This window comes from Dermacentor albipictus, chromosome 3, assembly GCF_038994185.2.
Source record: "Dermacentor albipictus isolate Rhodes 1998 colony chromosome 3, USDA_Dalb.pri_finalv2, whole genome shotgun sequence".
Classification (NCBI taxonomy): Eukaryota; Metazoa; Arthropoda; class Arachnida; order Ixodida; family Ixodidae; genus Dermacentor; species Dermacentor albipictus.
This window is the reverse complement of record NC_091823.1, coordinates 13,541,786-13,554,478: the sequence shown is the minus strand read 5'-3', so window position 1 is coordinate 13,554,478 and position 12,693 is coordinate 13,541,786. Positions and strand designations below refer to the sequence as shown.

At 45.7% G+C, this 12,693-nt stretch overlaps 2 protein-coding genes across 2 annotated transcripts in view; both read left to right on the top strand.

The window, feature by feature from the left end:
• Nucleotides 1–5,667, top strand: part of Archease (protein archease) — an 86,599-nt gene extending 80,932 nt beyond the window's left edge. The window contains exon 10 of the mRNA XM_070535108.1: nucleotides 5,658–5,667. The gene's annotated coding sequence lies outside the window, so the exon portion shown is untranslated. The remainder of the gene's footprint in view (nucleotides 1–5,657) is intronic.
• Cand1 (Cullin-associated and neddylation-dissociated 1) overlaps nucleotides 1–12,693 on the top strand; it is a 108,953-nt gene that overhangs the window by 57,453 nt on the left and 38,807 nt on the right. Inside the window, exons 11-12 of the mRNA XM_065428039.2 lie at nucleotides 7,755–7,964; nucleotides 10,300–10,393. Coding sequence (XP_065284111.2) covers nucleotides 7,755–7,964; nucleotides 10,300–10,393 — 304 coding nt within the window. The remainder of the gene's footprint in view (nucleotides 1–7,754; nucleotides 7,965–10,299; nucleotides 10,394–12,693) is intronic.

Here is a 12,693-nt window from a genome sequence, read left to right as displayed (position 1 = left end):
GCTTTTATGTTTGGTTTCATCAAGCACTAGTCTTTATCAGGTTTTATTGCTGCACTACTTTGTGGTAACCTTTATAGATCACTGCACTTTCACAATAAACCTTTTAATTAGAAGTTAGCATACCCTGTTCTTACTGCTTCACACTGTAAATTCTTGCTACATTGGCCAAATAAAAGATTTTATAAGGTATCATGAGGGCTATTAAAGTGACTTGCTGCAGTCTAAAAAAAAAAACGAATAGCCTGGCTGCAAATGGCACCAAAGAACACATAGGACAAACAAGAAAACCGTGATGATCTAACAATCAAAAGTTTAATGTACACACCGAGTAAATGCTCGCTGACAAGCAATAGACTGAACATACACAAAAAGGAGAAGCAAAAATTCATGTGCATTTCCTGACGGGAAATGCATCCATTTTTAGCGGGGGCCGTGATGTCAAGATTAACCCAGCATTTTTAGATCTACAGCTTCCGTAATTTCTCTAGGCAGCCGATCTGCACAGAATGCTAGCTTCTTCCTCTACGATGCACGCTCAGATGTGGAGAGTGCATTGTAGAGGAAGAAGCTAGCATTCTGTGGAGATCGGCTGCCTAGAGAAATTATGGATGCTGTAGACGCAAATACACTGGGAGAATCTTGTGTCAGCATGGCCGCTGTTACACTTTCAGAGATGGATGCGTTTCCTGTTGGGATCTGTATGGACACGCATCAGATCTTGCTTCTGCTTTTTGTGTAAATTCGATTTATTGCTTGTCGACCAGCATTTACTCGGCATGGTCAATAAACTTTCATTTGTTAGAACACCTCATGAGATTATCTTGGTATCTAGCAGAAAGGTGTTCATTCTTTTTAGAGTGAAGCTGTATATGTCTAGGCGAAACACTCATGGTCCGATCACAAGAACCCTAGCGTAGGGGTATGAGCCATTGTTTCGGGGGTTGTGAGCCATTGTTCGTCTTACATGAGGGACGGAGACATTTCTTGTTGGGTAGACATAGAAATTGCTTATGCATTTAACACATAAACATTTATCTACGCATTATTCCAAGGAAGGGACACAGAGTGGGACGGGGTTAAGACAAGATCATGATGTCATAATTATCTTGCAGCAAAGGTGTGGCGGGCCAATGGCTACACCGATAGTGACGTCATTTCTCTCTAGCAGCAGAGCGCGCGTGCAGAAGTCTCTCTCAGACTTCCCTATAGGTTCAAAAATGTGTCCCTGTATTTAATTAAATGAAATGTGCAGCCCCGGTGTGTCACTTGGTAACTACAGTGCATAACTGAGTCATAAACATTATGATTAACGCATTACAAAACACAAATGCGTAACATAATTCAGAAAGACTTCGACGGACCACCTGGATTAACACAATGAACCGCTGCTCATTGCACTTTCGAAGATGGTGATCTTGCAAAGTGCAATGTGCGGCATTCCAAATAAACAATGTGATAAACCCAAGCCAAACATGTGCATAACCTCATTAAGAAACACAGACGTAACCAATAATATAGAAAGACTTTAATAAGCCATTGGAATTAACCCAGTGATAAAAACCGGGGCTGCACATTTCAGCTTCGCTGGTTTACCGTCTGTACAGGGTGCATGGGCAGTAACTTTTTCTGTTATTGTTTGTTAAGTATTGTATAATGTGCCAGTAAAACACGTTGGGCTAGTTGGTGCAATGTAGTGGTACTGCTTTTTTTGCTGTTTTTTTTCTTAATGTTGTGCCCTTCTTCCTTTTGTAACAACTTTTTTATTCCCCCTTGCATAATACTGCAACCTTGCAGCCTGCGAGGTATATAAATAAATAAGTACATAAGCACGTCATTCATTCATCTGCATACACCTCGCACCATTCCTTGCTCAACAAACGTCACTGTGTTGATGTCTCGCAGCGTGCATCTACATTAACTGCCGTTTGCGTTTCGGTATGGTTTGTGAACAGTGTAATGCATAAAGATTACATGACATTAAGGTTGTGACCTATGCGGTGCATAAGCAAACCTTGCAAAAGATGACAAGTTGGATTGTTGAAAATAAGACAAATGGTATATATCGCAGTTACTTTAACAGCATTTAATTGACCACTTGACAAAAACTTCACTTCGCATAGATTCCAACACGTACACTGAATCTGCAGTTTTCTTTTTTGCTTATTAATGCAGTCGTTACTGCATGGCCACATTGTAGATTTGAAAACAAAGTGAAATAAATTTGTTTCTTGCAATATAACAATATGTGTAGATCACTGCGATTGTAACCCCAGAACTTAATACAAACATACACACTATAGGACGCAGACAAATGTTCAGGACAAATTTCAGAATGTTTGCATTCTGATACGTATGAAAGTGAACGGTTTCATTCCATGGCTGTCAATGAGAGGGAGAGAGAAAACTTAAAAGTGTTCGTGGAACAAAAACGCACTGATAAGCTTAGACATATAGTCATTGCTTAACACTTTCGAAATGAATAATTATAGCTTGCTATCGACATTGAAGCAGCTGCTAGCCATTCGACAGCAAGAAAAGGAATCAGTTTTTCCAGCTCTGAACATTGAATTGCAGGAAATGCAAGCAGGCATAAAATTCTGACAATATAATGTATAGGAATACCAAATTGGAATAAACATTGAGGCTTGCATTTGTACTTTCTCTGGCTGAGCAATCTAGTTTGAAATGACTCCCATAAGCATGTCGTAACAATGTTGATCTAATATAGGTTAAATGCATGACTAGCTTAAGAAATCTGGACGATTGCTATAAATTACAGTGAAGAAACTAATCTAATATTCTAATCTAATAAAATAAAATAATAAATAAAATAATCTAATAACATTAATAATATAATAATATTTATTTCCACAAAACAGGCTAACCGTGAGAGGCGTGCGAGGCTGAGCAGAAAGCTGAAAAATTCTACGGCAAGTGCGCCTGCCGTGGGCCTACGATCCTGCATTATGAATAGCGCGTATTGATATGGTCTTCTTGTTAGAAGTTCCGAGTATACTACCAGCGCGAGACACGGGACAACAAAGTGGACGAGAAGCGTGTCTTTTAGAATGCTATGTTACAACGTACAGGTTTCTACAAAAGTGACGGTAACTGCTCGAAACATTTGATGCGTCGGCTTTTGTGCCTTTAGAAATATTGAGAGGGGGCTCCCATATATATATTCGCAGCGCAAGCACGGCGATGGACGAACCAGGCTAGCGCTAAGGTTGAATTTCACAACACAATTTTCATTCCACGTCGTAATCACACAGATCCTTCGAGGCTTCGTTCAGGGGCACACGCGGGCGTTCGGGTTGGTGCTTCTTGTTGCGTTTGGCGTAAGAATATGGCTAGGAGCAGGCACCACATATGCGCAATGACGGGCAATATACACGCATCGTTTCTCCAGAAGCTGACGCCGAGCACGCGTAGCGCGAGGATCTTGCTGGGCTGACACAACTTCATGGCAGCCGAATTCCGAATACTGCATATACGGTGAGGGTAGCTATATGAACTTGTCGATAGGTCATCTTGCAGCTTGTTGTAGCACAGGCAGAACAAAACGGTCATAGAAGGTAGATAAGGCAACACACACCGCTGAACCACCTACGAACAGCTGTTTACGTGCGCGATGTCGCACTGAACTTGCAAAACCGCCGTTGCGCACTCCAAAACAAATCTTAACTTCAACGCGTTTTTAAATGACAAAACACGCATATTATTTGCTCCTAATCAAGAAAAGTCAATAATATTATAACGTAAATGTTTTATTCATTACAATAAAATAATTATGCAGCGTGTGCCACGAAACCTGGCACTAAGCAACCCTGGGCGTCGCACCAGTCGCATTGTTAAAATCGCAATCATGTGAAATGAGCCCTCTAAAAATCGCATTGCGACGCGTGCGACAGCACCGATTTTCGTCGTTGCAGTCGCATCATGTGAAACAGGCTTTACCGCGACCGGAAGCGAGCGAATATGTTCGCCCCATGCTGGATCCCAACGCCTGGTCGTTCGCGTGTATAGTCACGCGAATCGTGGCGCGTTCGAAGGCGGCCACGCGAGGCGGTCTCGCAGATGCATCGGTCGCCGCGCGCGCGGGATGTCCGCGCTGCTTTGGCGACCCGCCGGGGAAGAGGGTTGCCGCACGTGCGGCACGCTTCCTCTCTCGAACCCAAGAGCAAGCGCCTTCCTTTCGGCGCCCAAGTAACCTCGCGGCCGCGCAACACTAGCGCCATCTCTCGCACTGCGCCTGTACCACTCGGACCGCCGCGTGTGCGGCGAAGCCGCACTACAGGAGACGCGCTATGCGGGAAAAACATCAGGGGAGGCGCGAGGGTCGCGCATCCCCACATTCCCCCAACCTTAAATCAGTACATATTCCGGTGAAACATGTAACAGTGGCCGCACCGAAGAAATGTCCACACGCTGTCCATAGCCTACGAGCCGACATTGTCCCTAGGTGCACCGCTGGCGTCCGCCGGTCACAGTAGCAGCTTTGCAGCCTCCACGGCACGATCCCAGGCCAGGACGCCGGAGACGACGACGCAGTAGTCGGTACGAGCAAGCGTCGCTCGCGCCGACGCGCCCTGCTGGGAAGAGCCGCCGTAGCTGTCGGTGACCGCCGGCTCTTTTGTCCGCCGCCGAGGGTTGCGAGCTGGATACAGGAGGCCGTCGAAGTCGTCGCGCCGAACTGGCCACAGCATCACCATCGCCCGGGGGTGGCTCGATCGTAGTCAGTCCGGGGCAGCAGCGCAGACGATGTGCAGGCGACGGCAAACCAGGGGTGACTCCAATCACACTGCGTAAACTCAACACACTCGGCAAACACTAAAGTAGTGCAAGGGAGAGGAAGTCTGCATGCGCATCGCCCACGTGGTACGATGTTCAACTCGGCTAGCAAAAGATCGGGCAGCTATACTCAGATGCTAAGTTCACGTGAACGAAGCTCGCTTCCTTGAGTCGAACGAGTAATTTCAATTCGTGCGAGGCTAACTAGAATGAGGTAAGCAAAGTGCAACACCTCAACGCCACGGTCCACCAGGTTGTGTCCATCCACGTGCGACAGGCAGCTTCGTAAAGCCTTAGGCCTAAAGCGTCGCTACTCTGACAACAACCGGCATCCAAAAACAACACCCAAAATGGGCGCAAAACAGGCAGCCGCGAGGAGACGTCAGCTCTGTGAGGTGGTCCTACTCCGCTCGGTGCACACAGCATCCGAGTTGACGGCGCCCATTGTCCCAGACGGTGTCGGAGCGCCCGGTGCCAGGCCGCAATACCAGTCAGCCCGTAGTGGCACCCGTGGCCCGCGGCCACCCGGCTCCCAGAGCCGCGACTTCATCCGAGTCAAAGAGATAGAAGAAGCTATTTACATAAGAAATTCGGACCACCCACGAGGCTTCCGTACTCACTCGCTTCGGCTTGCCACTGCTCCGCGGGCGCTCAGCCTTGCTCTCCCAGGATGCAGACCACGTGGCTCTCGTACCAACGAATGCCATTAAAAAAAAAACACTTGCGAAAAGGCTTAGCATGTTGACATGTCCAAACACACTACAGCCACCGTCACCTCGCTCAAGAAAGCACGCCGCCGACGCTAGCGATCAAAATTCACGCTAGGCCTACGCTTCGGTTCAAACAAAGGTCTCGAACGAAGCAAAACTGTTAAAACTATCGTCCGATGCCCCAAGAGTTCCACGTTGGGCAGCCAGATATGGGGTCTGATGCGGGATATCTCACACCGTACTCTTGGGACAAAGGAACGACAACACAGTAGTGCAAACAGTCACAAGGGCATTTATTGCACCTTTCATACATCAATGCCTGCTAGCCGAGTTGCTATCCACAAAACATGCCGATGGGCGCGCGACAAATCTAGAAGTCCGACTTACCGCGACCGGAAGCGATCGAATATGTTCGCCCCATGCTGGATCCCAACGCCTGGTCGTTCGCGTGTATAGTCACGCGAATCGTGACGCGTTCGAAGACGGCCACGCGAGGCGGTCTCGCAGATGCATCGGTCGCCGCGCGCGCGGGATGTCCGCGCTGCTTCGGCGACCCGCCGGGGAAGAGGGTTGCCGCACGTGCGGCACGCTTCCTCTCTCGAACCCAAGAGCAAGCGCCTTCCTTTCGGCGCCCAAGTAACCTCGCGGCCGCGCAACACTAGCGCCATCTCTCGCACTGCGCCTGTACCACTCGGACCGCCGCGTGTGCGGCGAAGCCGCACTACAGGAGACGCGCTATGCGGGAAAAACATCAGGGGAGGCGCGAGGGTCGCGCATCCCCACAGACTATACACGCGAACGACCAGGCGTTGGGATCCAGCATGGGGCGAACATATTCGCTCGCTTCCGCTCGCGGTAAGTCGGACTTCTAGACTTGTCGCGCGCCCATCGGCATGTTTTGTGGATAGCAACTCGGCTAGTAGGCATTGATGTATGAAAGGTGCAATAAATGCCCTTGTGATTGTGTGCACTACTGTGTTGTCGTTCCTTTGTCCCAAGAGTACGGTGTGAGATATCCCACATCAGACCCCACAACTGATTTTTATTCTTTTTTTAATCATTCACTGTTCACATCTGGCTGATCCTGGTGACAATGTGGGCGCAGCACCGCATGGACCGCTGACAATGACTGACAATGCATGAAAAGGAAATTTGGGATAGAATCCTTACATTATCTTGGCCCAGAGGAGGATCTCTTCACAAGTGTCAGGAAGTCTGCTGTGATCCCCACAGGAAGTCTGCTCACTACCTATCTTTTGCATGTCTACTAAACATGTGCACTGAAGAACAATTGTTTAGCCAAGAATAGTGTATTTTCTTTTCGAGCCTGTAATCTGTCCAGTTGTGCAAACAGTTCTTAGAAGCCATATGTTTATTAAGTTAATATGAAACAAGATAACTCCAGTTTGTCAACTTCGTGCAGAGCAGCAAACGCAATGAGTCACGTCGGTGAACCAGTAAAGAAAACCAGAATAAAGGCTTGTCCATTAAATGTCTCTGATGGCGCTCTGCATGTTGTCAAATGAAAGGGAAACTTCACAGAAGGATAATAGTGCACAATAGTCGTGCACCTCTACTCTATTCTCTGGAAGATGTGACCAGTTCTTGTTACTGGTTGGCTGACATGAGCCCTAACTGGCACACTGCATGGAGTTGGTGCAGCTTTTGATGCATCCATGACTTTTGATGCTTCAGCATTAGAACGGTCATGCGAACAAAAACTTGTCTGCCAGATTGTGTACAGCAAATGATGGGAGAGGTAGCCGGGACAGCTGGAAGGGGCAGGAGGGGTAGACACTCAATGGAGGAGGCGTGTGCAGCACATTGGAATGCATCCTTGCGCAGTTGGAACTTGACTGTCGGCAGAAGCACTTCACTCCCGAGCAAGTCTGGACATGTGCTGTGCATTCTGATAAATGTATTCGTGGCTGTGTTTGTGTTCTGTGTGCTGTAAAATTAAAATGAACGATGGATGCCGCGTCTTCTATGGGAGAAAACTAACATCACTGTCACGTGAATCCTATTGATGAACCTCATTAAAAAAAATCCTTGCTTAAATTTGTTTTCTTTTACATAATAGGAAGGAAAAGTCAGTAAAAGCTGCAGCATTTAGTAGCTTGACAAGGTGACTGCCCAGTGACCTGAGCTTCCATTAGAAATTGTTTTAATTAAATTTCAGTGTGGTTTTTGTGAGTTATTTAGTGCTGTACTGCTTGTAGAGGTGCAGTAAAAAAGAAGAAAAAATGCATGCAGGGTTGCTTGGCACTACTGACAGAGCTGCTGCTGCTGCTGCCCGGTGCTCTGGCCGACTATCTTCCAGCGCTGCTGCCTGGATTGCACTTCTCGCTGAGTGACCGAGCATCCAGTTCCAACATGAAGATTGACACTCTTGCCTTCCTGGGGTGCTTGCTTACGCACCACAGTCCCCAGGTGTTCCACCCACATGTTGACACACTGCTGCCTGTGAGTACAAGTGCTGGGAAACATTGGTCCACGACTGGCTGCTGAGCCACTGTGGTGTTACGTCTTTAGACAATATTCGTTTTAACATGCTCACTGTGGTGTGAGTCACGGGTGGGCCATGGCAGTTATAGTAGAATATCAATGATACAATCATGCCTGATACGAGTTTCTAGACACAAATTTTTCAAAAGTCCGGGCGCAAGTCTATTGGCTTACAACATGCTAAATTTTGAGTGTTGCGAACTGCCTTTTGCGGCAAGGTGGATTCTACGAGCAATCAAGCTACCGCGCGAGGGCTTAGGGTGCCGGTTGCACCTTGTCGGGCCAGCAGAGCGGCTGCGCCTGCCGTATTTACACAATTGTAAGTCGACCCCCCCATATTGCGTAAGAGAAAAAGAAAAGACAACAAAAAAACAAAGAAGAGCATACCCGAGGGCGCATTCGATAACGAAAATTTATTAGTAGCTGACATGGACTACTCGTCTTCACTAGTGCTGCTATCGTCATTGTTGCTACGGTCCCACGGCGTGGCGGCGTCCAGCGAAATTTCACATTTGGCAAACGACCGCACCACGACATCTTGTGAAGCAGCAGCCCACGCTGAATGCACCTACCCACACGCAGCCGTCAGGGAGGCTCTTTTGACCGGTCCGGTTGGCGTAATTTTGCGGTCTTATGCTGTCAGCCACTCGTTGTACTCACGGCGGAGCAGGTCCTTAAAAGGCGAAGATCCGGGCTTGTTTTGTAACCATGTCGCATTTCAGTGGCAGGGACTGATCATGCATTTCAGCGACGTATGCCGCAAGCTTAACCTACAGCTCTCAAAAGCGTCCAGACTTCGGCACGTGGGAAATTCCTCACTTGCCGTCACAGGTGAAAATTTCGCTTCGCTGCAGTCGCCACTCTCGCAGCACCCGTTCAGAAATATTGAATTTGCGGCCCACTGTGCAGGGATTTGTTTCTTCGGCGTAAAAGATGGCAGCCCTCTTGAACGCTGCTGTGAACAAGTGCCGAATGATTAGTGGGCCTGGAGCACTCATGACAACTGAGGAAGCATAGGAGTAGCACGTAGCCGGCAGTCAAGTGGAACGTCAAACTATAGAGAAAGCAAGTGCAACAGGCAAAGAGAATCCCGCGAGCGGTATCTGCTCTTCCATGAACTACCGATACTCCCTGCAAGCGCCGCCATTCTGAGGGTGCCGCTGCAAATGGAAAAGTGGCGCTTCCATAAACTGTCCACACCCCCTCATGAGTGTAGTGTGCACTGTAAAACTCTCAAAAATGGTGAAAAGCCCTTCTGAAAAGCGAACAAACATGCGGGATAGTGAAAAGCTACGGGTAGGGCCATAGAGCAAACATAAAATTGTAACTACGTTGTAGCTCCCGTTGGTCTCGCCTCTTTGGCAGTGCCATGGTTTGGTTTCGATTGTAAGTCCACTTTATATTTTCAAAATTTATAAAAGTGGTCGACCTACAGTCGTGTAAATACGGTATGCGCTGGTCACATACCGGTGTGGTAGGATAATAATAATAATAATAATAATAATAATAATAATAATAATAATAATAATAATAATAAACTACAAAAAGTTTGAAAACTAAGAAAGGTAGGAAAATTTGAGCGAGATGACCATTTCCCGATTTTTAAAAAGTTTTCGGGTAATACAAATACCAGATGATAAAAATTTTTTTGCTGTCTTGAGAGAGTCATATCATTGAGATTTAACTGGATTCTCATTGTACAGCAATAAAGAGCTTTCCTGCAGTGAGCAAGTGTCATCTTTGCTAGAAATCAAAAGAGCGAGAAAATTCTTGTGGCCTCTGATCCAACACATCGTGGTGCTATCTTTCTGTACCTTGAGGAAATTTCAAAGTACAACTCCCTGGTGACTTGCAGGTGGGTTACGATTCACTTAAGGAATATGACAAGTGTCCCACTGCTGGGTCATCACTCGCAGGAATTGAGACTTCAAAAAAGGCTGCTGCAGTGAATGTGTTAATCTATGAGTGTGACCATGTTGAGAACACTGTGCTAATGTGGATATCTTCTATTGCTGATGCAATGGCACGAAGTTATGGCACCGCTTCAGTGTCAAGTAAAACTATATGACTATTCCATCAATTTTAGTATAGCGATACTTCCATGCATTTAGTAGTATGGTTTGAAAACTATTGAGTCTGAATTGGCTGTGTATGATGGCAGCATTCAAAGCATTCAAATTGAGAGGTTCTGTAGGCAGTTTTTTTTTCCACAGTGGATAATCTAGGAAAGGTTGCAGCAAGCTAATGAGTGCTGCTTTGAACTCACTTGAGTTGCAACCATTTGTATTTTCAGCCTATCATCTTAGCTGTTGGGGACAGCTTTTATAAGATTACATCGGAAGCTTTGCTGGTTCTTCAGCAACTGGTGAAAGTCATCAGACCATTGGGTAAGCAGTTGTGTTTTTCACTGGCAAATATCCTTGTGTTGTTTTAAAGGAATAAACATAGAAAACTTAAAAACAACATTGTAGTCCCAGGGGAATTCTTGTACGATGAGTTATGGCTTCTGAGTGAGCTTTGTGCAGGAAACTGCATGCATTAAAAGAGTTAAGCATTGATGCATACATGCCTGATGTTTGCCTGATACATACTAATATGTTTGATACCTGTATGTATGGTATCAATTAGTAAAAGGAGGAATGTGCTTTCTAATGGTTTTATTCTCAAGCAAACATTTATTACCAATTGTTTGAAAAAATTATTCAATAAAAAATTTCTAATGAAAGCAAGAAAACTTTGTAAAAAGATTGATGCTGCTTTGTATCAAAAAAACACTTAAAAATTTAGAAATATACATCTTGAATAAACATACTATATACAACATTCCTGCAAATATAAGCTTTTTATCTTTAGAACTTCATGCACAAAGGAAAATGTTAGCTCAAGTGGCCGTCGGGGTACCGCGCGAACTTCCGCTTGGCACTGCAGAGCACAATGCCAAGGTCAACTCCCGGCTGTCTTCTCGTGCAAAGCTTCACTCTTCGCGAAGCTGCCGGCAAGTGATCTTGCCCAAATGACGTTGACACCTTGCAGATAAGAACTGTCACCTTTAGAACACACCGGAAATCTCGCTATCTGAGCGCAGCCGTGAAGAAATGGTTCGGAGTAGAAAATGGAACTTACTGGCGCATACCTGGTGATGTTGCAGGGCTATTCGGTGCACTTTTGCCACCCATGCTAAAGTTAGATGAATCAAAATCATCTTCTCAGTCTGTGCAGCTACCACCATCACAAAATTCTGGCTCAGACTCATGTGAATCCTTAGAAATTCACCGTTGCCCAAGGGCAGCTGCGCTCGACATTGACACCATGTTGGAAGCGACGAGCACTCGTCACACGTGGCTATAAGGCGCTTTAAAAATCCCCCTGCGGTTAAAAAAAAAACACAAATGTGAAACTAGAAAAATAGTTCTTTTAGGCACTGGATGGTGTTAGCTGTCCAGAAGTGCTCTGAGTGCAGCAAAATTTTTAAGTTTAAACCATTGACAATATGTTATCAACCGGTATAGGCACAGGGATCCTGAAACGATTTTGAGGATTTTGTACAAATGTACTGAGTCGTTAGCGTAAGTCCTTCTGATCATTGGCACACCTAAGCACTCCATGTAAAGCATGTAATTTATTAAATGGTTTTAAAAATGTACATCGCTACCGATAGCAGCAGCACCACTCCCCTGAGTTTTCAGCTACCCTACCCATGTTAATACTGGTTCTCTATCTGACATCAGTAGGGCGAGCTATCCAATTGGTTACCGAGGGCCCGTCATCGATAATTTTATCAACTTTACGGTGAACAAATGTTTGTAATAGTTCGAATGTTGATTAGCTTGTTTTATTTAAAAAAGATTAACAGGAAGAAAATACACAATGACAATTCATTGCTGCACTCAAGCACTTCCGGCACAAAGCAAGTGTCGTCTGCTTGTGTTACGTGCTTACTGTTCACAGCAGCTGCGCAGTCAGTGTTGGTCTCGATCTTTCTTTTTGCGAGCACCATGGTTCACCCTTGTTATGTTGTGGGCTGCAAATTGTGCAGTCGGCAAAATGTCAAGCTGCAACATCGTCAGGGCTGGGAAAGGTACTTTGCAGTTGTATCGAGTTACAATACAAGATACTCCCGCAACAAGTGTTTGAGATACAGATACAAGATACAACTGCAATTATTGTATCCGATATGATACTTTACATTTGTATCTTAAGATACTTCGATACATTTGCAAATTTCTTATTATAGATTTACATAATACAGCAGGAAATGCGTATGCAGAAAAGTGCTTGCATGAAAATTTCTTGACACTGACCAACCTTGTTTCATTTGAATGAACTGTCTTTTAGTCGTTAGTATGTCAAAATTTTTGCTTTTTTGCTCAAAGTATAATACAGTCAAACCTCGATAAATTGAACATGCATATATCGAATTATTGCATATATTGAACACTTTCTATATCACCTGGAAAATTGCATGCATTTAAATTTTTTGTTTCAAACGGGGTCGGATGTAAAATGGATATACAGTAGCAAACTCTGCCACCCCGGACCACATGCGCTCTGTTGACAGGCGGCGAGCTTTCGTGCAGCACCCTCGAAGATAGCGGTGTCAGGATGGGTGTTCCGGACTGCTGTGCACTAAAGCTGCACGCATTGATCGGGCTGAGGGCGCCATTTGAACGTAGCGGCATACACACGG